At 41.5% G+C, this 24,175-nt stretch overlaps 2 protein-coding genes and 1 long non-coding RNA gene across 4 annotated transcripts in view; 2 read left to right on the top strand and 1 right to left on the bottom strand.

Moving 5' to 3' along the window:
- The window catches only part of mbd3b (methyl-CpG binding domain protein 3b), a 10,779-nt gene extending 4,540 nt beyond the window's left edge, over positions 1-6,239 (top strand). For both annotated transcript variants that reach the window (XM_034704684.1, XM_034704675.1), the window contains exons 2-6: positions 41-200; positions 2,141-2,278; positions 2,405-2,495; positions 3,875-4,052; positions 4,559-6,239. In XM_034704684.1, the coding sequence (XP_034560575.1) occupies positions 41-200; positions 2,141-2,278; positions 2,405-2,495; positions 3,875-4,052; positions 4,559-4,709 (718 nt within the window). In that variant the 3' untranslated portion in view covers positions 4,710-6,239. The remainder of the gene's footprint in view (positions 1-40; positions 201-2,140; positions 2,279-2,404; positions 2,496-3,874; positions 4,053-4,558) is intronic.
- Positions 1-12,967, bottom strand: part of LOC117827881 — a 14,415-nt gene extending 1,448 nt beyond the window's left edge. Inside the window, exons 1-2 of the long non-coding RNA XR_004634297.1 lie at positions 12,865-12,967; positions 10,664-10,894 (exon numbers count right to left, since the gene is read on the bottom strand). This is a non-coding gene — a long non-coding RNA (uncharacterized LOC117827881). The remainder of the gene's footprint in view (positions 1-10,663; positions 10,895-12,864) is intronic.
- Positions 8,046-24,175, top strand: si:dkey-110c1.10 (unconventional myosin-Vb). The gene is made up of 35 exons (XM_034704566.1): positions 8,046-8,355; positions 9,060-9,170; positions 9,330-9,498; positions 10,676-10,820; positions 10,907-11,063; positions 11,166-11,309; positions 11,386-11,467; positions 11,579-11,686; positions 11,769-11,881; positions 11,973-12,241; positions 12,357-12,438; positions 14,005-14,145; positions 14,313-14,444; positions 14,605-14,688; positions 14,778-14,894; positions 14,995-15,092; positions 15,183-15,269; positions 16,374-16,694; positions 16,994-17,150; positions 17,234-17,473; positions 17,569-17,778; positions 17,930-18,023; positions 18,134-18,282; positions 18,492-18,710; positions 18,859-18,959; positions 19,050-19,164; positions 19,416-19,521; positions 20,039-20,164; positions 21,090-21,241; positions 21,595-21,684; positions 21,884-22,016; positions 22,106-22,403; positions 22,819-22,993; positions 23,083-23,163; positions 23,255-24,175. The coding sequence occupies exons 1-35, from the start codon at positions 8,329-8,331 to the stop codon at positions 23,417-23,419; spliced, it is 4,998 nt and encodes a 1,665-aa protein (XP_034560457.1). The 5' UTR covers positions 8,046-8,328; the 3' UTR covers positions 23,420-24,175.

Here is a 24,175-nt window from a genome sequence, read left to right as displayed (position 1 = left end):
TGATATAAGAATAGTGGTTTCTCTCTGCCTCCCCTGCCAGTCCATCTGGGAAGAAGTTTCGGAGCAAGCCTCAGCTGGCCCGTTACCTTGGTAACCAGATGGACCTCAGCTCCTTTGATTTCCGCACGGGGAAGATGCTGATGAGCAAGCTGAACAAGAACCGGCAGAGGTTGCGCTATGACAACAACAACCAGAACAAGGTAAGAAGAATAGGCTTGTGAGTGTGAGCTGCAGACTGTGACCTGGACGCTGGTGCATGAGAATACAATACAAAGAGTTGGTGGATCACATAAACTATCAAATGCAGACTGAGGCTGAGCAGAAAGTCACTGATTTCTCCCCTTGCTATTTAGTAACTATTTTGAAAACTACTAGTTTCCCCTGTGCATTATGAAAACTAGCATATATCCACTAGTCACTAGCCTAGCACAATAAAGCATTATGTGTTGAGTGCAAGCGGCAACCTCTGGTCTAAAAGTATGAGTCCAATGCAGAATTGTTAAAAACTGCAGTTCGAGGATCCGCTTGAGGCTGGCTCCGGAAGTACTGGAAACCACATACACACACCAATTCAAAAAAGACGATCTTTACAGCAGAAATAAACATGTACACAGCCTGGTACAAAAGACGAGTGTAGTCTGGATAGCTCATTTCTTGATCGGCACACACTGGGGGGGCTTAAGATTTTTTATAATGCTGCAATTTCAAAGATATTGAGATTACGAGTCTTCCAATGAGAGGCACAGCTGACTTGATTGACAGGCGGGAACACTGTCGCTGTTGGCTAGGAGGCTCAAATCCCGCCTCTGTGCGTCACAATCGCTTGACAGCAGCAATATGGCTGCCACCGACGATTGGCCTCAAAATAGCTCTTCAGAAACAAATGGGTGACGTCACTAATACTATGTCCATATTTTATACAGTCTATGGTTGAGTGACAGCTTTATTATCAGCACAGAGAAAATAAACCCAGTGTGTCTGAAAATGTTTTTCCACCTTGCCAATAAGTTCACTGTCTAGTCTTCTCCAATGAACCATCTCAATAGTGAGCAGGCACCCAGAAGCCGCTGCAACCATAGACTGTAATGGACGTAGTATCCGTGATGTCAACGATGTGTTTCTGAAGCGCTATTTTGAAGCCAGTATTTGGCGTGAGGGTGATTGAATATGCTGAAGTCAACCTAACTGCTGTCGAGCTCGTGTGAGGTAAAGAGGCGGGCTTTGAGCCTCCTCATTAACAGCTACAGTGTTCCCAGCTGTCAGTCAAGTCAGCTGTACCTCTCATTGGAAGACTCGTAATCTCAATATCTTTGAAATTACCGTGTTAGAAAAAAAACCCACCCCCCCATTCAGTGTGTGCCAATCAAGTAATGAGCTATCCAGACTACACTCGCCTTTTGTACCAGGCTGTAAACATGTTTATTTCTGCTGTAAAGATCAGCTGTTTTGAAGTGGTGTGTATGTGGTTTCTGGTACTTCCGGAGCCAGTATCAAGCAGATCCTTGCGGAACTGCAGTTTTTATCACTTCTGCATTGGCTTCAATTCTCGCAGCTGGAGGTTGCTGCTTGGTAGCAACATTTGATCTTACTTGTTCAACTTTCAATAATGAATCCTCTGGACCTACAGATCATTAGATGAGTCAGGTACAAATACTGAAGTGAATAATTGTAGTAAACAGCTGATTATGGGGGCGCTGGTGGCCTAGCGGTCTAAGCGCCCCACATATAGAGGCTACAGTCCTCGTCGCAGGGGTCGCCGGTTCGATTCCCGGCCGGTCGACCATTTCCTGCATGTCTTTCCCCACTCTCTACTCCCCACATTTCCTGTCTCTCTCCACCTGTCCTATAAAATAAAGGCAAAAAGGCCAAAAATATAACTTAAAAAAAAAAAACAAAAAAAAAAAAACAGCTGATTATGTTGAAGTTTAACTAGCACATCAGGTGGCTGTGTTACTTCTGAGCACAGCAGCACTAACATCATTCATGTAAACTATCAGTACAATAAACAGTGCAGAAGTTTGCCTTAGAAAATCGTGACTCGAGTACCCTTCCTCTGACAGAGACCTCATCAACACTTGTGGAATGGTATGTCATTTACTTTCTGAAGTCTCATCGTACTCCCTCTCTTTCATTTCTTTAGGGCAAACCTGACCTGAACACCTCACTCCCAGTCAGACAGACGGCCTCCATCTTCAAGCAGCCTGTTACCAAGGTCACTAACCATCCAAACAACAAAGTCAAAACAGATCCTCAGAAAGCCGTCGACCAGCCCAGACAGGTGAACACCTTCTTCCTGTTACAGCTCACAATACCCCTTTTACAGCTGAAGAGAATGGGATCTGCCACTTTTTAATCAGTCAGACTCACTTTTATTATGTTGTTTTCCATCTCTTTTTGTCCACAGTTATTTTGGGAGAAGAAACTGAGTGGTCTTAATGCATATGACATTGCAGAGGAGCTTGTGAAAACAATGGAGCTGCCCAAAGGCTTGCAAGGTAATACACGAATCAAGCGTTGATCCTTCAGACATAATACACAGTAATCTTAGATCTGGTACGTTTTTTTCTTCTCTCATTCTGAAACTACCCTGTTCACCCTCTTATTATGCCAGTGGCATTTTTGTGAATATTTTAAAAACTATGTTAACAGTCGTTTTCAAATTTGTTAGGGAGTCAGATAGTCAATATATATCTTTAACTGTGTGGTTAAAATGATGCTTTTCGGCTGTATTTAAAAAAAAATGCAGAATCTGCAGAAATGAGTGTGCCAAATTATTATGCAAGTTCGTGATAAGAGCATATAACTTGTGAAAATTAAAAACTAGGCACCATTTTAAACGTTCTATTGATTGAAAATTATAATATTTACTACAACTGTATTCAAACTTCTACAAAAACATTTTTCTTTACATTTGTGTACAAAATAAAACTGTTGATGTCTTTGAAACATTTCAAATCTAAAGTGTTTCTCAAATGTCCAATATAACCTCCTTTTCTTTCAGTGAGGGTCAGAGGTCACTGGTAAACAGATTTAGTGAGGTCTCTGATGACCTCTTCGCTGACTCTGTGAGCTGTACCTTGTATCGCTTTCCAAAGATGCTCTTTTGGGCTGTATTTCTTGCCATCACTGTAAATTATCATCTTTATTATTGACCACAAGTTCTCAGTCGAGTTGACATCGGGTGTTGCAGCTGACTGACGATTTAACCAAACAAAAACCGACACGCTGCGGAAGGCTAAGCACGGGAGTTACCCGTGACGCGCACTCACAGAAACACACATCCACTTCTAATGCTCGTTAATGCTCTTTATTTCTAGCGATGCGCAACTTGAACAGATGCTTCATACAATACAAGACAAAGTACAGAACGGCAAAACTAATGTGGTGTTAAGCGTAGCGGTCAACAGAAAGTGTCACTCCCGACTCACCCTTCCTCGTTAACAAAACCAACAGACTACAGGTGCGTGGAATTATTTGTAACCACCACGCACACACCCACAGTGACGTACCCACCACTCAAGTGCCAGCAGAGTGCACACCCCCCCCTCACATCAATATACAGCACTTACCAACACGTCACATATAAAACACACACATATGGCTCCTACATCGGGTAAGCAGGCAGGCCAGTTCATGAGGCGAAAATACAGCCAACGTACTTTGAAATGCATAATTTTAACCACACAGTTGAAGAAATATATTCACTATCTGACTTCTTGACAAATTTGAAAACGACTGTTGACAGTTTAAAAATATTTACAAAAATGCAACTTGCATAATAATTTGGAACACGGTGTATTTCCTATAACACAGTTAATCCTGAGTGAAGTCACAGTCTAAATTTCTCTTTAACATGTACTCTAATGTCCTTCAGGTGTTGGTCCAGGCTGCACAGACAAGACTCTCCTGTCTGCTATCGCGAGCGCTCTGCACACCAGCGCCGCTCCCATCACCGGCCAGCTGTCTGCGGCTGTGGAGAAGAACCCAGGAGTGTGGCTCAACACGACGCAACCGCTGTGCAAGGCCTTCATAGTCACAGATGAGGACATCAGGTGGGCGATCACACATGGATCATCTGTTTGTCGTCAGTGTTAGACATCTGTTGCTTATTCTGTAGTTGCTTAATCCAAATATGTGATATCTATGTCTAAAATACAAAATTCATAAGCATGCGTGTGTTTATTGTTGGAGAAGTCTACACAGATTGTGCCTCATCTGATCTCCTGCACCGTATTTGAATGCTAGGAAAAAGCAATAGTGCCGTTTGAATAACTCAATCGGTTCTTTTTTTAATCTCTCCATGAGATTATGGTTTTGTTTGGTTGTGCTCCAGTACAATTATGGGTATTTAAGGCCTGAGTTGGAACCAAATTAGAAATAATGTTGAGAACCTTTCAGTGATTCACCCAAAGTTAACAGACTGTATCAGTTCAGAAATCCCACAGTCTATGACGAGGGACCCTGTAAAAACACACCATCTGCTCTGTGCTGATTCTGTGGCTGCTATAGGCAGCTGTAACTGCCAACTGTAACAGCTTCCTGTTGTGTTCACATGTAGGAAACAGGAGGAGCTGGTGTACAGTGTGAGGAAAAGGCTGGAGGAGGCGCTGATGGCGGATATGTTGGCCCATGTCGAGGAGGCTGCCAATGATGGGGATGAGGCTTTGAAGGATGAAGGCAACGGAAGTGAAGATATGGAGAGTGTATAGCACAGGTTGGTTAAGGACGGTTTAGGTCTTTGAGCAAATTTAAGAGAATGGGAGGACTGCAAAGAAAATGTATGTATCATTCACATACAATCTGTGTCCCAGACAGAAAACTAATTTAAAGAGTTAAGTACAGCTTCCTTTGTGGTGCAGAACTTTGTAAGTGTACAAGTTGTTAGAGAATATGCATCTTATCACAATTTTTCTCCTTTTACGGGATTTTGTAATGGTTTTGTTTACCACCTGCACACACACGACCATAAACAGTAGAAGCCCCACAGCAGCCCTGATGAACTGTTCCTCTAGTATCTGTGTCCAACTTTAACCTTAACCTGACTCGCACCCGTCCCCAACAAACTACAGAAACATCACACAGAGTCTCAAATGTGTCTGTTCGCCATTTCCTCATACTGGATGGGACTCTTGAAGCGACATCAATTAATTACCCAACTTATGTCTGAGCTCAGATTTTTCTGAAAATTTAGAAAATCCCTGTGACAGTGAATGAACTAGCAGATATTGAATTACCCTACCATCAGTGTGTCCAGTTCAGTGTTTGATGAGCGTATTTTTTTACTAAAAGGCTTTGAATGGGTGTGTGTTTTTTGCGACAATCATGTCAAATCCAAACATTTAATTAGCAAAAACATAATCTGGGTGCTCTTTTGGTTTCGTGTGGATTGGAAATGAATGTTTTGTATTTTTGACATGTCTCTTCCTTAAAGTTTATAATGCACTCCATGGAAAGACAGGCAGGAAAAAATCGCTGGTTGCTTTTCTACATTATCCAGTTTCAGATGCAACTACCTAGTCTTCAGCTGATTAAAATTAGTGACAGTGCAAACCTGGCAGATGATGTTACTTATGCAGATGATGTAGTTTTAATGCAGAAGGTTTTTCTCATGTAAAATCATGGAAACACATTGTCATGTCAGCTGTGTTATCCTGAAGCATGTTCAGTATTGACCAAAGAGGAGACATGTCATTTTGAAGAGGGGGTCGGTTTGAAGTCTTCTTTGTATTTATCTGTAAGCGAGCAGATTGGCTCTGCTGTTCTACAACCAAACATTAGGAAGGTAAAAGGTACTTATGATGGGGCTGAGCACAACGGGAAGGACAGAAAGGACTGGAAACCTCTTCCTGTCGTAAAATTACTACTGTTTTTAACTCCTTATTGTCATTTTAGGTGCTTACTGATGTTGTGAAACAATGCTGTTCAGTGCCAAGGCTTTGTTTCATTCACAGCTTCAGTCCACTTCTTTTTTTGTGTGTCAATGTTACCACACACATGCTGCCTCCTCATAAACCCACGCACAAAATGGTCACGCAGCATACTACATTCAGTTTTTATGTCTTTTCATTTATCACCAGAGGAAAATTAAGTGTTTTTTATCCCTGTATGTCAAAGATTAATATTGTATCAAGCTGAAATCATGCAATCCCCAGCTCAATATTAGCAGCATATTGCTGAAAAGAATTTGATTGTACTACTTATTAAAATGAGTTGACATGCCAATAAATCTGTTGCTCATGTGGCTTTTTTTTCATACAAAAATACTGAAAGACATGCAGGTTTGTGTACATGTGCATCTAAACAAAGTAGAAAACCGTGAAAAGTTCAACATTTCTATTTTATAGGAGAAAATGTAATATATTTTAGACTCAATGCTCATAAATTAAAATGTTTCAAGATTTTTTCTATTTTGATCATTTTAGCCTATAGCTAAAGAAATAAAAACATCTTAAACAGTATAAAAACCTTGTATCTCTCAATCTTATTCTCTTCACACAACTACAATGATGGGGTACACTGCTGGCTTGACAGTTGTCCAGAAAAGCTCTAACAACTTGAACAATGAGGGTTAGCCACAGGAGATCAATGCTGAAAAGGCTGGCTCTTCGCAGGGGGCTGTACAGAAGCAGATTAAACAGAAGTTGACAGGAAGAGGAAGATGAAGAGCGACATGGATGTCCGCAACCTGGAGAGGATTGTCAAGAAAAGTTCCAAGAACTTTGGCTGAACATGGAGTGGACTGAAGCTGGTGTCTGTCCATCATGCACAGAAGAAATGTCAGAACTGGACTGCTGCTCAGTGGTCCAAAGCCCTCAAAGTAAATTTTGCTGTCTCTTTGGAAATCAGGAGAGTCAAGAGGAAGAGTGAAGAGGCACAGAATCTGAGGTGCTTGAAGTCCAGCATGAAGTTTCTACAAAAGGTCACAACCATTTACCAAGAGATTTTAGAGCACTTCATACTTCAATCTGCTGACAAGCTTCATGGCTATTCTGATTTCCTTTTCCAGCAGGACTTGGCACCTGCCAATAGTGCCAAAACTACTACAAAATGGTCTGCTGCCATGATATTACTGTGCTTGATTGGCTGGCCAACACACCTGACATGAACCTCACAGTGAATCTGTGGGATATTGTCAAGAGGAAGAGAAACATCTGACCTAAAATACAAACAAGCTAAAAGCCGCTGTCAAAGCAACCTTAGACATGCCATGGTTGTCACCATGCCACGCCGCATTGATGCAGAAATAAGTAGTAAAGGGACCCCAACCAAATATTGAGTGTATTAATGAACATACTTTTCAGTAGGGTTGCAAAATTCCGGGAATTTTCAAAGTTGGAAACTTTCCATGGGTATTAACGGGAATTTATGGGAATAAACGGGGAATAAACCAGGAATTTACTAAATTGAAGGTTGGAGAGAGGGTATGCGCTTGAGAAGCTTGAGGGAAGCTGCTTTTTTATTTGCATGTTGAATGGGACTTTTCAGGAGGGAGAGGGGCTCTTTTCATTTATGTTGGGGTTGCATTTTTGTTAATTTTTGAATGGGTTGGGTCGGGGGGATGAGTAATATTTAACTCAACATTCATGTTTTTGTTCTTCAATTAAATAATTAATTGTTCAATAAAATATTTAACACTTGATAAAGTTCTACTTACATATACATTTGTTTTAATTTTATTATTTTGGATGGATGTCTGCTTATAACAAAACAAATATTTATGCTTGGATATGATACCTTTCCATTAACTTACCCTCAATTCCCAGTTCATTCCCAGTTCACTACCATAAATTCCCATAATTCTCATGGAAAGTTTCCAACTTGAAATACTTCCAAAATTCCCCAGCTTAATTTCCCATGGAAATTTACCTTAAACCCCCCCCCCCCCCCCCCTTTGCAACCCTACTTTTCAGACAGTGAGCATTTCAGTATTTTAAATCATTTTTTAATTAATCTTAAAAAATATTTTAAGAAATTGAGATACAGGTTTTGTAATTTTTCAGAGCAATAATCTTCAAAATTAAAACATATCAAAGAAAGTTGTAATATTTCACACAGTGCCTGACAGCGGTGATTCAAACTCTGCACATTTACTCAAAGAAACCCCTCCAACCAATCACAGCATGCTCCCTTCGGATTAACAGTTAACTTAACAATCCTCCTGTTTCTATGTGAACCCGGACAAAGTGCAAAATACTGTCACCAGGACACAGAGTGGCTCTTCTCTGGTGGTGAGGAGGATACAGGCTGAACCTACACAGGGACGTCTACATGTTCCTCCTTTTGATTTTTCTTCAGTGATGTCTCACGACGTGCTTTAAAACACTTGAGATGGCTTCACTGGAGCTTTACAGTAAGGTAAGACTGACTTTTTAATGCAGTATCAAAGGGGTGGGCCCTTTATCAGCTTAAGCTGTAGTGTCATGTATAAAGGGTTAAAAACTACAGTGCTGCTGATCCTTCAAAGAATGGGACTATTTCAATATGAGAACATTGATAGCAATATTCTGTTTTAAGGACCTTGTCTGATATATGTTGATTTTTGAGTTGTGAAACTTTCATAAAAAACGTTTAAGTGCTCAATTAAAAAAAAGTACTTATTTTTGTGTATGATCTTTAACCATAATTTGCAGATGACGGGATGTTTGCTGTAAAATTATCTGCCAAACATATGCAATTTTAATCTTCTGTAGCAGATTTTATGAAGGGTAGATGAAAACCCTATTTGTTATTAGTTTTAACGGCATATTAAGAAGTGGATTAGATCTGTTACAACTGAAAAATGGCTAATCCTTGCAGGCCATGTACAGGAGGATGACCAGTGTTAATAGTTAACGCAGTTTAGGAGGCTTTTATGCTGATGACTGACAAATATCTTGTCTGGGTGAGGCCAGGAAGTGCTTTATGTGCCTGAACTGTGTCATAACAGAAAATGAAAAAGTATATAATAAGAATCACTTCAAATAAATCCAGTGCATGCAGAGTGTGTTCAACCTACAGAATCTATTTATCTCTTTGAATTCTTACAATTATACGTTTACGAAACAATCTCCTTCTGTCAGGGAGCCAGTGTGTGGATTCCTGACCCAGATGCAGTCTGGGTGTCAGCCCAGATCCTCAAAGACTATAGCCCTGGAGAGACACATCTCCTTCTACAGCTCTCAGATGGACAGGTAGGACATGCAGCATAAATGCATGGTCTAAACCTTTTGAATCATGGTCCTCGTGAGCCAGCATAATACACACATTTACTGTCCTCTGACTATGTTACAAAAGCAACTTACAGCAATTTTCTAGACACAAGAACTTCTAACTTCTGTCTCTGTTGTTAGAAGGTCCAGTACCCCGTGGAGACCACCTCGGATCTCCCACCGTTGGGGAACCCTGACATCCTGGAGGGAGAAAATGATCTCACGGCTCTAAGCTTCCTCCATGAACCTGCTGTGTTGCACAACCTGCGGGTTCGATTCCTGGACTACAGCAGCATCTACACGTACTGTGGTGAGCACTGAACTGGCTGAAGCAGAGATGACTGTCTTTCTTTGAGTAAGATAACAAGAGTGACAGACCGTCTTTCAGGAACAGGCAGCTCCTGTGTGCTTCTGTTTGTATGATAACATCTCATTATTTCGTTTTTATTGTAGGAGGGCAAAGTTTAAACCAGGGAGGCAACTCCCTTTCTGCTTAAGTTGTAATTGCATATTTTGTGTTCTTGAGACAATGCAACTCTTGTTCAAGTTTGGTTTTCTGAAACTCACATTGTGGGTTTTGTCATGTGAATTTCCAGCTTTAAGTCTTAAATGTTGCATGTTTAACCCACTTTAACAATGACCAAGATGTTTCAAATTGATATAACTCCAAATCCCATGTGCACTGTATTTGGATAAAGCTATGAGATCCTTTTACTTAAAGGAAATGCTCATGAAATAAAAGCGTTCACCTCCTTAATAGCCAGGCGTCTTATACTTCTTTCCTGGAAAGCGCAATCACCACCCAGCTTCATTGCAGACACATTGCATTTCCTTAAACTTGAAAAAATAAAATATACCTTAAATGGTTCCTTAGGCAATGTTAGTAAGACTTGGACACCCTTTTTAAAATATTATGACAGCTTATAAGTCTCTCTGAATTGAAATGAGCAATAGAAGAGTAGATGAATAGATGTCACTTTTTTATTCTATGTTTATTTTATTTATTCATTTTCTCTTCCTTTTCCAATTTCAAATCAAATTCCAATTTATTATTTTTTTTTTTTTGTGTGTGTGTGTTTACTTATTTATTATTGTTATTTATATTTTTAGTAATGAAATATCTTATTTCCCCTTTTGCTTACCTACATATTAGGTAAAATCTGGGATGTGGGGTTGAAGGGAGGGCTGGGGTGGGAAGGGGTGGGAGAGGGTGGGGCATGGAAGGGGAATGGCAACCTTAAATACTGCAGCAGCTGTTCTATGTTTTGGGGGTTTTTTTGTATGTGTTTACCAGCAATGTATGCTGCAAGCAAAATGTATCATGATTAAGTCTATGGAAAACTCAATTAAAAAAAAGTTAAAAAAAAAAATACAAAAAAACAATGACCAACATGTGCTGATGATACATTTTCTGTACAGTCAAAAATAACAGTCTTACCACAGTCCACATCCTCCTGCTGATGTCATTTCCTTACCTGTCCCTCCAGGTATTGTGTTAGTGGCTATCAATCCCTACGACCAGCTCCCCATATATGGAGAGGAGGTGATTGATGCCTACAGTGGTCAGGACATGGGCGACATGGAACCTCACATCTTCTCTGTGGCCGAGGAAGCCTACCGCACCATGACCAGGTCAGCAGTCACACCATGATAAGTTAGAATGTTTCCTTTACTCTTCTGTAGCTGGAGCGGGATAGTAATGCTATCTGTATGAACAGAGAGGAGAACAACCAGTCCATCATCATCAGTGGAGAGTCTGGCTCAGGGAAAACAGTCTCTGCTAAATTCACCATGAGATACTTTGCTGTGGTTGGAGGAGCAGCGCAGCAGACCAGCGTAGAGGAGAGAGTTCTGGCCTCCAACCCAATAATGGAGGTGATAGATACTTTAACATGTATTTGTTACATTCATATATAAAATGTCTGATCATGTGTTGTGTTTACTGATGAGAAAAACATCCCACTTCTTTATCTAAAGTCGATTGGGAATGCCAAAACCACTCGAAATGACAACAGCAGCCGTTTTGGGAAGTACATTGAGATCGGCTTCGGCAGAAAAGGAGACATCATTGCAGCAAACATGAGGACATATTTACTAGAGAAGTCAAGGGTTGTCTTCCAAGTAAGTGCAAGAGAGATTATGAGATCTTTTCAACATATAAGAAAAAACGTTAATTAGTTTGTCATGTGATTGTAAGGCATCTGCAGAGAGGAACTACCACATCTTCTACCAGCTGTGTGCCTCCAGGGAGCTGCCTGAAATGAGATCCCTTAAATTAAGTGAGACTTCATCACTCAGCTTGTCCACTATTTTGCCATTCCCTTTCTCACTAACATTATATATACTATGATGTTGAATGCAGTTTGACTGGGTTTCATGTTTTCCTCCAGATGCTCCTGATCATTTTCGTTACACTAATCAGGGAGGAGAGATGCAGATTCCTGGGACTGATGATGTGGCAGACCTGGAGCGCACTCGCAATGCTTTCACCATTCTGGGTAGGGTTTATAGAGCATTCAATCATGTCTATTGCTGATGGAGATAAATGAAAAAATATATTGGTGTTTGTTTGATTTGCAGGTGTGCAGCCTGACCAGCAGATGGAGCTCTTCAGGATCCTGTCAGCAGTCCTGCACCTGGGAAATGTCAACATCCAAGCCAGTGGGAGAAGTGCTGAAAGGAGTTACATTGATGTCACTATAAACTTTTTATTTCTAAATTTCAAACTTTGATTTTAATTTGTCTGTGTTCAGTAGGTATATCTCAATTTGTTTTTTTCTTCAGGCAGACGACCGCTCTCTGGCTGTCTTCTCCAAGCTGTTGGGAGTGGAGGGCCCTCAGATGGCCCACTGGCTGTGCCACCGCAGACTTGCAATAGGGGGAGAGATGTTAGTTAAACCCATGGCGGGTCAGCAGGCTCTAGAGGCCAGAGATGCACTGGCCAAACACATCTATGGCCAGCTGTTTACATGGACCGTCCAGAGGCTCAACTCTGCTCTGCGCACCCAGGGGGGAAAGACAAAGTCCTTTATAGGGGTGTTGGACATATATGGGTGAGTGATTAGCCTTGTTATAGAAGATAGACTCTACATTTTCTTAATCATACTTAAAGTATATATACAGTAGTCTGAAATGTGTTGTTACAACAGGTCTTCTCTCTGTGTTCAGGTTTGAGACGTTTGACCGGAACAGTTTTGAGCAGTTTTGTATAAATTATGCCAATGAAAAACTGCAACAGCAGTTCAACAGGGTAAGTCACATGAAAGTCAAGACATGTCTGTTCCTCTGTGTCCCCCTTTTGTTTTTGTGTTGGCACTTCTTGGCACCAGAACCATGTCAGTAACTAAATCCCTTTTTTTAAACCTTTGATTAAATTTGTCCTCCGTCCATTGCACTGCATAACTACAAATCACTACAATTTAAAGCTCCAGTAAGGAGTTTTTAACTGGTTATGAAACACACCGTAATTAATGCTGATGCATCTAGGTGACCTACAAAAGCAAACAAAACCACCTGGAAGAAGTTTGAGTATTTCTATCTCTTAATATTTAATGAATAACCCAGTGCCAGGGGGTAGCTGTCACACAAGGTGGTAATAGCATGTTGCTGAAACAGGCTGTTTAAAAATTTACAATGCAAAAATACACAGGGAATTTTGTGAGAAAACAAAACTTACTCATGTACAGGACAGGATCAATGAAGAGCAAGTAGGTAGTGCTCTGTCCACAGGGCGCCAAATTCCACATATCTGAAAGATCCTCACAGGAGCCTTAACCCACCTGTTATATTGCAGGTCAAATTGACCCATTTTAAAGTAAAAAAAAAAATGTTAAGTGTTATTTTGCTATAAAACTTCTTCTGCTTGGCTTAATTAGTGTAAACAAGTTGTTCTCAAAGTGGGGTCCTGGGACCCCTGGGGGTCCGCAAACCATAGCGTGGGGGTCCGTGAAATAATTTGAATAAATTTCTAATAAATTCTAAAATTGTGCTGTCATTACAAAACAGCATACACCATTGTTATGATACCATTTGGTGGCTCGAAGGGATATGTGAGTCTTGCTACTGTTAATTTTATCTGAAAAAATTTAACATCAATTACTTGAAAAGCATAAATGCTGTCATGTTGAGTCCACAAGGAATGAAATGACCCTCTGTTTTAAAGTATACAAGTGGTATTTACTTGATTCAAATTGAAGTGTTATCTGTTTATCCCTATGGTACAGGTCTGAAGTATTTACATTGATACGTTTTACAATACAAATAGTTCCAAGGGAAACTAAGAGTGCAAATGGTAGTTAGCATGTGCTTTAGTGATGGGAAGTTCGGCTCTTTTCAGAGAGCCAGCTCTTTTAAGTCGGCTCCCAAAGAAGAGCCGGCTCTTTCGACTCCCGAACGGCTCTTAATTTAGGATCGTTTGTAGCCGTATATTTTACCTTAACTTTGCAAAAAATAATGGTTTGTGTGTTGAAAACCCTTTTACGTACAGTGTTTTTATGAGAAGCCTTATAATTGACCAATTTTGTGCATTTATTCTGTTACAAAACCATTCTTACCATAACCCTAGGGTTAGGGTTAGAGTTAGGGTTAGAGTAAGGGTTGCGATTAGGGGTTAGGGTTAGGGATAGTGTTGTGATTAGAGTTAGGGTTAAGGTTATGATCAGGGTTAGAGTAACGATTAGGGTTAGGGTTGGGTTGTGTTTAGGGTTAGGGTTGTGATTAGGGATAGGGTTATGATTGACCCTTTTGTAACCCCCCCTCTGTTTAGAGTGTTGTTTTTTGTCTTTTTTTATTGTTTTAATTTTGTGTTTCCCTGCAGCATGTGTTCCACTTGGAGCAGGAGGAGTATATCCGTGAGGAGCTGGCATGGAGCAGGATTGAGTTCAGTGACAATCAGCAGTGCATCAACCTCATTGAGGGACAGCTGGGCCTGTTTGATCTGTTAGATGAGGAGTGCAGGGTCAGTCATGCTGTCCCCGTCTCGCCCACTTATATCCTATTTTTATTTTCCTTTGTCTCTGACTTTTGTTCTATCTCTTTGTTTTTCTGCTTCTCTTACATTATACACACACACACAAACATACAATACCTTTGGCATGATCTCATCATTGTCTGTGTTGTGTTCAGATGCCCAAAGGTTCAGATGAGAGCTGGGTGAGGAAGCTGTATGACCAACACCTGACCAGCAAGCCTCACCCTCATTTCAGAAAACCTCGAATGTCCAACAGTGCCTTCATTATTTTGCACTTTGCAGACACGGTGAGTCAATACACTGAGTCTGGGAAAAAAAGTAGAGAAACTTTAGCAAATTAATTTTGCTAACCAAGCTTTGTTTGGTTCAAGTTTATGTGTTATAACAATTAAAAGCATTCAGAAGTTTTCTATTCTCTGCATATCTTTTTTTTCTTTTTTCCACCAGGTGCAATATGAGTGTGACAGCTTTCTGGACAAGAATCGAGATACAGTGTTTGAAGAGCTCATTAATATTCTCAAAGCCAGTCAGGTAGACATGTGTTACCTATTCATTTTCAAAAGTCTGCTTCATTCCCACTTGATCAATGGGTCACACGTGTGTGTCCATGTGTGCATTAGTCTGAGCTCGTGGCTGAGTTGTTCCAGCAGCAGGGAAATGTGCCCTCTGTGGCCAATGGAAGCGTTCGCACAGGAAAAAGAGCCGTCAGAGAGCACAAACTGACTGTGGGCTTCCAGGTGAGCTGCTTTTACTGCATCTTTGTGTCTTGTGAATTGAGTTCACAGTCTGTCAATCATGTGATATATGTTCATTGGGCTTTGTTTTGGTGCCGGTCAGTTCCGTCAGTCCTTACAGATGCTGATGGACACACTGAACAGCACCACTCCTCACTACGTCCGCTGTATTAAACCCAACGATCTCAAAGAACCATTTATGTGTGTACCTGTATGATTCAAGTTTTACATTTGATTTATACCCATATTTGTTTTGTTGCTCTAAGAGATCTAACAGTCATGCTTTGTCAGGTTTGACCCCAGGAGAACGGTTCAGCAGCTGAGAGCCTGTGGGGTGCTGGAAACAATCCGCATCAGTGCTGCAGGTTATCCATCCAGGTACTTTCTTCTTCTAAAACACTCCTCTTTCTCTTGAAAGCTTTAAGCAGTATCGTACAGGGGAGATCATATGAGAGAGGATTTCAAGATTGATCAGAGAAATGTGGACCAGTTTTTTTAAGCTCCTTAATCCTGAAGAACTACAACAGAAGCTTTGGTAACTGAACTGTTTGTGATTAAAGGTCATTAGCTACAGATAAATTGGTCGGTCAGTCGGTTGATCGGTTGGTCAGTCGGTAGGCAGGTAGCAACATATGAAGGTACGTAAGTAAGTATGGAGGTAGGGTAGTCGGGTAAGAAGGTAGGTAGGTAGGTAGGTAGGTAGGTAGGTAGGTAAGTAGGTAAGTAGGTAGGTAGGTAGGTAGGTAGGTAGGTAGGTAGGTAGGTAGGAAGGAAAGTAGGTAGGTAGGTAAGTAGGTAAGTAGGTAGGTAAGTAGGTAAGTAGTAGGTAGGTAGGTAGGTAGGTAAGTAGGTAGGTAGGTAGGTAAGTAGGTAAGTAGGTAAGTAGGTAGGTAGGTAGGTAGGTAAGTAGGTAAGAAGGTAGGTAGGTAGGAAGGAAGGAAGGAAGGAAGGAAGGAAGGGTAGGTAGGTAGGTAGGTAGGAAGAAAGGAAGGAAGGACGGAAGGTAGGTAGTTAGGTAGGCAGGTAGGTAGGTAGGAAGGAAGGAAGGTAGGTAGGAAGGAAGGAAGGTAGGTAGGTAGGTTGGTTGGAAGGAAGGAAGGAAGGAAGGAAGGAAGGAAGGAAGGAAGGAAGGAAGGAAGGAAGGAAGGAAGGAAGGAAGGAAGAAAGGAAGGTAGGTAGGTAGGTAGGTAGGTAGGTAGGTAGGAGTACTTGTTGAATCCCTAACAGGGAAACTGTGGAAATGAGGATATTGTGTTAAATCTGTGTATAATCAAACATGAGCGTTGATGGAAGTATAGTGTAGATTTGTAACTCTTTCAGAAGCACCTGTTCAACTGTCTCTGTGGTCTAATGCAACAACTTAAATCCTCTCGACATCTTCAAGAGTGAGGCTGCAAAAATTATCGATGCAGAAGAAAAGACACAAAAAGATCTACAGTTCAAGATGTTTACTATAATATTCATGTTTATCTTTGTTTCCAGATGGACGTATGAGGAGTTCTTCAGCAGGTACCGTCTCCTCCTTCGAGGTCCTCAGAGCCAGGATCAGGCCCAGGCCTCATGCAGACAGACTTTACCTGAGCTGATCCCAGATCAGGACCAGTACTGTTTTGGAAAGACAAAAGTGTTTTTCCGGGCAGGTCAGGTGGCTTTTCTGGAGAGGCTAAGATCTGAGAGGCTGCGTGTCGCTGCTGTGATCATCCAGAGCCGGGTCAAAGGATGGCTGGCAAAGATCAGATACACCAGGATCTGCTGGGCTACTGTCACTATACAGAGATACAGCAGAGGAGCTCTGGCTAGACGGTGAGGGATGAAAATAGATTTGTTGAAGTTTTGTGATTTGCTAATGTCAGACTTTGTTGTCTCAGATCAGAGGAAACTATGATCATCTAACTGAAAGGATTTTACCTTATGTCTACATATATACCTGCAAAAATCAAAGATAATGATGGTTTTATATGATCAAAAAATGTTTATATTTGAATCTATTTTAAGTTTTTTTAATTGTACAATAACCTGTGGATATTAGAAATAAAAAAATGTCAGGTGGGATGGTCCCAAACTTTAAATGTACTGTAAATGTTTCACTTGAATTTCTGCAGACTGGCCCTTACTCTGCGCTACACAAAGTCTGCCTTAGTGATCCAAAAGACTTACCGCATGGTGGTGGTCAGACAGCTGTTCCTCATGATTCGACAGGCCACCATCAGCATCCAGGCCTTCACCAGGGGCACACTCGCACGTCGCAGATACAGACAGGTCAGATATTAATCACACCCATACCAATCTCCAGTTGAACCCTTTTTGTTCTAAAAACTTCTAATCCTAACTTCACTTCTCAGTTGGTGGTGGAACACGCTGCGGTTCTGCTTCAAGCAAGTGTGCGTGGCTGGCTGGCGAGGAAGGCGTACAGGAGAGTACATGCAACGGTGGTGTTCATGCAGTGCTGCGTGCGACGCAGAGCTGCAAGGAGAGAACTGATGAAATTAAAGACTGAGGCTCGCTCAGTGGAGAAGTACAGAGAGCTCAACAAGGGCATGGAAGTCAAACTGATGCAGTTGCAGCTGAAAGCAGACCACGAGGTGGGTGCAGGTGATTTGATGCTGTTGATGTGACCCTTGTATGAATCCAGAATGTTCTTGGATCTCATGATGAAGTCGTGTTTGTTTGTGTCCAGGCACGCGAGAGTGCTGCTTTGAGGGAGACGCTGCATGCAGAGCGAGACGCCAGCGGTGCTGAGTTGGAGGCTTTGAGGGTGACGATACAGAAACTTGAAAGTCAAAAGCAGGAGAAGCCGCAGCCCAGCCCCATAATCAGTGAGAAGGAGGTGGAGGAAAGGAGGAGAGCGGAGGAGAAAGCTGCTCGGGAGATCTTTCAGCTCACTCAAGTAGGTGTTACACTCTAAGAATGACTTAACAGATTTCTAACTGTGTCTGTGATTGTGTTATTATTTGGAGTGAAACATGATTAACAGCTATTATTTTTGCTTTCCGAATTCACAAGTTTTAATTTAGTCACATCTCTCTGTGTTGTTTCAGGAGCTGCAAGCCCTGCAGAGAGAAATGGACAGTTTCTGCAAAGAAAGAGAGGACCTTTCTGCTCAGTTGGTGGAACAAGAAAAAACCCAAGAAGGTATATACTGAAGTTACAGAATCACACAGTCTGCATTACTTTATCTATATTTCTTTGTCTGATTTCTCACTGTATTTTATTTTCTTTATTTTCTTTTAACCTGTGTGAAGAGTGTGTGCAGCAGAGTGTGTCACAGGCGTGTGCAGCTCTGAGGGCAGAGCTGGATGAGGAGAGGAGAAAGTATCAGGGACTCCTCAGAGAGTTTACCAGACTGGAGCAGAGATACGACAACCTGAGGGAGATGAGTCTGCTCACTGAGGTCTGTAAACACACACACATACACACACACACACACACACACACACACACACACACACACACACACACACACACACACACACCACACACACACACACACACACACACACACACACACACACACACACACACACACACACACACACACACACAAACAGAGATCATCATCTGAGTTGCTGAGACTTCTCAACTTTGTTCTCTTCTCAACAGCGCACCCAAGGCCACAGGAGGACAGACTCTGCACAGAGTCTGAGCTTTGAGCCTCTCTCTCCCTCTATTCCCACTCCGCTGTCACCACAGTCTCTCACCCCACTCTCCCTGTCACCCTTCCCATCTGCCTACCCTTCTCCAGAGATAGTCCGCAAGGTCAGCGTGACATCTCCCTCCTTTGAGAGGAAATTCTCAACCTGGGGATCTGAAACACCAATGGTTAGAGTATTTTCTAAATAGTTATCCACATTTGATCTTTGTTTTTTTTATTAATGTCTGGGTTGCTTGGACACTCTTCCAACTTCCAACATAATTTCTTTCGACTGAGCTATAAAATGTCACACTGTGTTCCTGTTTGCATTGACAGGACCAGCTGATGGAGAGGATGGATGTTGCCAAAGACCCGGCAGTGAAGATGAAAGGGGAGGACCTGGCTCATGCTTATGACGCAGTACGAGTGGCCAACAAGTCAGTCTAGCCCTTGTGAATTCATTATAGCCTGATTTCTTATGACTTTTATGCTTGTCTGTTTGATGGATACATTTTGTTGTGTGTCAGGTTTCTGGAAAGCCAGCTGCGGGGTCAGCAAAGTCAGTGGGAGGGGGATCTGGAGGCTCTGAGGAGCCAGCTCAACCAGGCCATCTCTGGTTCTTCCTCCACTGCAGAAAGACAGGTATTAACGTACTGAGGGCATATCTGGGTTGCCTGCAGAATACTGTCAAAAAGAGTGCAGAAACTGAAAAAAGAAAAGCATCATACCTCATCATTCAGATATAACCACTCTACAGTCAAAGTGAAAACAAAATCAAGCTGCATGTCAATCCATTTGCTTAAGAATTTAAGCTTCTGTACTGGGAGCCAGCTTGGTTCAGAGTCTTGGCTATAACCCAACAATCCAACATGTAAGTGTGTTTGTGTTTGAAGAATCTGCAGGAACTGCTTGAGGCCAGAGAGCAAGAGTGTGTGAGATTGAGGAGAGAGCTGAAGGATCTGAGAGGCACAGTCTCACTCAGAAGAATCCTAGCACAAGGTAAGACCACGTCAGATAACCGAACCATGCTCCATCGTTTGGTGTCTCTAAGGTAAGGGTTAGGGTTTGGACTAGGGTTAGGGTTATGATTAGGGTTTGAATTAGGGTTTGGATTAGGGTTAGGTTTTGGATTAGGGTTATTGTTAGGGTTATGATTAGGGTTAGGGTTAGGGTTATGATTAGGGTTTGGACTAGGGTTTGGGGTAGGGTTTGAATTAGGGTTAGGGTTAGGGTTTGGATTAGGACTAAGGTTAGGGTTTGGATTAGGGTTTGGATTAGGGTTGTGAGTATAGATAGGGTTATGATTAGGGTTTGGGGTAGGGTTTGAATGAGGGTTAGGGTTTGGATTAGGATTAAGGTTAGGGTTTGGATTAGGGTTGTGAGTAGAGTTAGGGTTATGATTAGGACTTGGGGTAGGGTTTGGATTGGGGCTATGATTAGGGTAAGGGTTTGGATGAGGGTTTGGGTTTGGATTAGGATTAACTTTTTTGTGTTGTGATGTTTCTTTTCTTGAAAGTTCTGCCATCAGCTTTAACCACAGAGGCCTCTCCTGCTCCATCCCAACCCAAATCAGCTGCTGTCAGCGGTTTGTTGGAGTGTAGGAAGAGAGATGAAAACAAGCTCATCAAGAACCTCATCACAGGTGAGACTGATACCTGATTGCTGTACTTATCTTAATCGTCTGCCTAAATTCAATATTCCATAGAACACTGAAAGTTACAAAGTATTTGTGTATCATTAGTATAAATTAACATCTGATTCATAATTATACCAGAAAGTACTTCTTCGCCCTCACTTGAATGCATGTATTTATTTATCTTATTTTTCCTGACATCAAGTTGAAAAAACAAGCCATAAGTAGCTAACGGTCATTACCAGTCTGACTGTTATAATGTGTTCAAATAGTTTTATCCAGGTAGCTTCACACTCATTGAAAAGCATTACAGCAACAACATTCATACAAGCATTCCATTAATGTTTTCCTTGAGTCTGCATCAGTTTCACGTCAGTATTAACATAAATCACAAGCTGTTTATTTAAAGGAAAGTTTTGTTTTATTGTTCGTTAAGCCCCTGATTGTTTTCTGTTCTAAAAAGTATTTGATCATAAAAAGTTACTTACTTTTCTTTTGCCCAGATTGTTGTGTTGTCACACGTGTTTATTTGATCATCAATTCACAGAGCACAGTAAATAATGAATATATTACCCCATTAGACAAAGAGGAAAAGTAGACCCTATAAGCTGAGAAACTGCAACTTGGACATTGAAGAATTTTGAATCTATATTAAGGGACCTATTAACAAAAACGCTAACACTTGAGATGTAAAAATTGAAACTATGAGTGTCTTTTGATATGTGGGGCTGCATCATACAGACAGTGCCATTTTCCCCTGCTTGGTGAAAAAGTCAATAATATGTAACTTGTTATTATAAGGGGTTTATCAAGCTGCTCTTTACAACTATGAGACAACAGTTTGATGTCTTGCCTCTAAGTATGAATCATAAGACCAAAGACAAACATGACAGTGTTCACTTTGCCACCGCTGCTCTCTCTGTCTTTGGTCCAGACATTCGTGTTGACAGCGCCCTGTCCCTGCCTCCTGGCCTTCCTGCCAGAGTGCTCTTCCTGTGTGTTCGTCAGGCCGACTGCAGCGGAGATCAGACTCAGGCCCGCTCACTCTGCAGCGCCGCTGTCACTGCCATGAAGGCCGCTTTGAAGGTAACCTGAGGTTTCAGTCTGCTTTGGTGTACCATATGGTTGAGGTTGAATGCATTAAAGCAGACCACCTCATGTCAGCTGGGATGTCACTTCCAGAGAGGCATCGGCATCCGACTTTGAAAGACTTTTATTGTGATTGTTGTGTCCAACCCAGACAGCCTTGTTCCTAAGGAGAAACTACATGATAAAAAAGCCCATACACTACAAACTTTATCACATCTTAAAAACATACTAACTTTATTTTTTATACACATTACATTTTCAGGTATGAATATATTTGTTCAAGGTTTCAAAGGTTTCAAAGGTTTTTATTGTCAATTTTCACTGTATATACACCTTTTCTTTTCCTGCAGAAACACAGCAATGATGTAGATATGTCAGCTCTGTGGCTGAAAAATGTCTGTCTGTTGCACGACCTGCTGATCCAGCACTCCCCAAAGCAGGTAGGATGATGAAAGTTTATTCATTTTTATTTACATATTATTAACTGAGAGCATCTTTGTGACCAAGATGCAGTAAAAACAAAAATCATGGTGCTGTGACTTATCGCCTTGCAAGTATTTCTCCTGCTCATGCATACAATCTAACCACTGAAGTAGCTACTTTTTAAATGTATGTCCGGCTGGATTGATTTCGTTTCAGACTCTTGAATCAGATGATCTGGTCCCATTGAACACTGATCTGTCTGACTTGATCCGCACTCTGAGTGACCTCTGCATCCAGGCGTATCAGCAGCTCCTCTCCATCTCTGAAAAACGTCTACAAAACATCATAGGTACCACAGAACAATGCATTAAAAGCTCCCTCCTCCACCTCCACCAATCTCCTCATCTAACCTTCATCTTCCTCTCTCCTCCCCCTCAGTCCCTGCTCTGCTGGAGAGCGAGACCATCCCCGGTTTGTCTGCCTCTGCTTCAAAGTTGGTAACTTCCAGAAAGCGAGCAGGGTCAGACCCCAGACCTGTGGGAAGGGACGCCCCCACTATGGCGTCCGTGCAGCGGGAGCTTGGAGCTCTCCACACTGCTCTGACCCATCAGGCTCTACCCCCGACTCTAATGGAGCAGGCTTTCCACCAGCTCACCTACCTCATCTCTGCGTCCGCCCTCAACAGTCTGCTGCTGAAGAAAGACATGTGCAACTGTAGCCGTGGCATGCAAATACGGTAGATATATACACATATTATATAATGATATAATATGATATCATTCTAATACATTTTATATTAATAGTTTTGATTTGTGTTTAAATAAACTTGTTTATATCTTAAGATGTTTTGATTTTTTTTCTTTGTTCTTTCTTCTTATTTTGTGCAATTTTTATGTAGTGAATCACAATCTAGTATAATATTACTTTAAAGGCCTAACTTAAAGATGCACACACATTTATTATACCATGCACATCTTCAACTATAGCCTTTAAACGACCATGAAAAACTTGAAACAGTATCAACACTGATTAATACCACATGTACAGCCATGTTTAATATCAAAGCGTATGTGACTGTTCCATTATACTACATAATAATGTGTCAAATTCATTCTGTGAACGTCATCTATTGTGTGTCTCTTGTCACAAAGCTACAACGTAAGCCTGCTGGAGGAGTGGCTGCGGAGCCGGGGTCTGCAGGCAGGGGGCGCTGTGGCCACACTGGAGCCCCTCATCCAAGCTGTTAAGCTGCTGCAAGCAGGCAAAAAGACAGAGACGGATGCACAGGCTCTGGTTCAAACCTGCACTGCTCTCTCCAGCCAGCAGGTGGCTCTCTGCCTAAGTCAATAACATTTACACAGAGTTATCAAAGTATATATTTCATTGTGTTCACTGTTTTTTTGTTTGTTCAACAGATTTCGAAGATTCTGACCCTCTACAGCCCCCACAGTGACCTCGATGAAAGAGTCACAGTGAATTTCATCCGTATGGTCCAGGTACTGTGCACAGAAGACAGGGTGTTAGTTTTATCAGTTTAGTATTCATATTGTGTCTCATGTTTGGGGTCATTTTTCTTTGCTCTTACAGGGTCTCCTTAAAGGCCGCTCTGACAGTCAGACTCCACAGATCCTGATGATGGATGTGAGGCGAGTGTTCCCTGTCACATTTCCCTACTCGCCTCCCCCTGTCCTCCATGCTGAGCAGTTAGTCATCCCTGACTCCCTCAAGATCTCCTTTCTGCGCAGGGCCTAAAGAACAAGATGTCCAGCAGCAAACATATGAATGTTTTAGCAAACTGAACTCCTGACCCCCTGGATTTAGTCCTTTGAAATTTTAATCACTTCTTTGAGTCCTTGTGGGTTTAATTAATGTGCATGAGAGCAGCTACTGTATATCTCAGTTCAGTGTTTGAAAAACAAGGAATGAAATGAAGCTTTTTTTTTTCTTCATATTTTATTGGAAGCAGAAACACAATGAGACTGCAGTCCCAGTCACCTCGACCTCCAATAAGAACGACCAGAATAAAAAAAAACTCAGAAAATTAGAAACATCTCGTGTATAAAAAAATTCTCATGCGAGTACTTTGTACCACTACACATCATCAGTAATACATATTTATATATTCACAAACATTTGAAAAATAGAAAACAATAATAAAATATCAAAATAAAAGGAGACAACAATTGGCAGTTAACATCAAATAATTATGCGTGCTGGCACAATACATTTTTTTCTTTTAGTTTTATTGTTCCTGTCATGCACCATTTCTGGAAGTACAGAACCGGCGTCGCTGTGCAGGCGGCTGAACGGATCATGCATGTCTGTCCGCTTTGTGTCTGTGTGCTTTTCATTGTGCTTCTACATTTATCCTCATCCAATACTTCTATGTGCATTCAACATGCCAGTCCATAACAACCAACCCGCAAACTGAGCCTCTGAAGGAGGAAGAGTTCCCTCCACTTATGTATCATTGTCAACAGCAATAAAGAAAGATTTTTTTTCGTGGCA

This window comes from Notolabrus celidotus, chromosome 2 (genome assembly GCF_009762535.1).
Source record: "Notolabrus celidotus isolate fNotCel1 chromosome 2, fNotCel1.pri, whole genome shotgun sequence".
Lineage (NCBI taxonomy): Eukaryota > Metazoa > Chordata > Actinopteri > Labriformes > Labridae > Notolabrus > Notolabrus celidotus.
Note: the sequence above shows the minus strand (reverse complement) of the source record. Positions and strands in the feature narration are given on the sequence as shown.

Coding starts and splice junctions, on each gene's coding strand:
- si:dkey-110c1.10 (XM_034704566.1), top strand. CDS start 8,329: ATGGCTTCACTGGAGCTTTACAGTAAG. Junction 12,242..12,356: donor GGGGTGTTGGACATATATGG/GTGAGTGATTAG, acceptor CTCTGTGTTCAG/GTTTGAGACGTTTGACCGGA. Junction 18,283..18,491: donor AGATGAGTCTGCTCACTGAG/GTCTGTAAACAC, acceptor TCTTCTCAACAG/CGCACCCAAGGCCACAGGAG.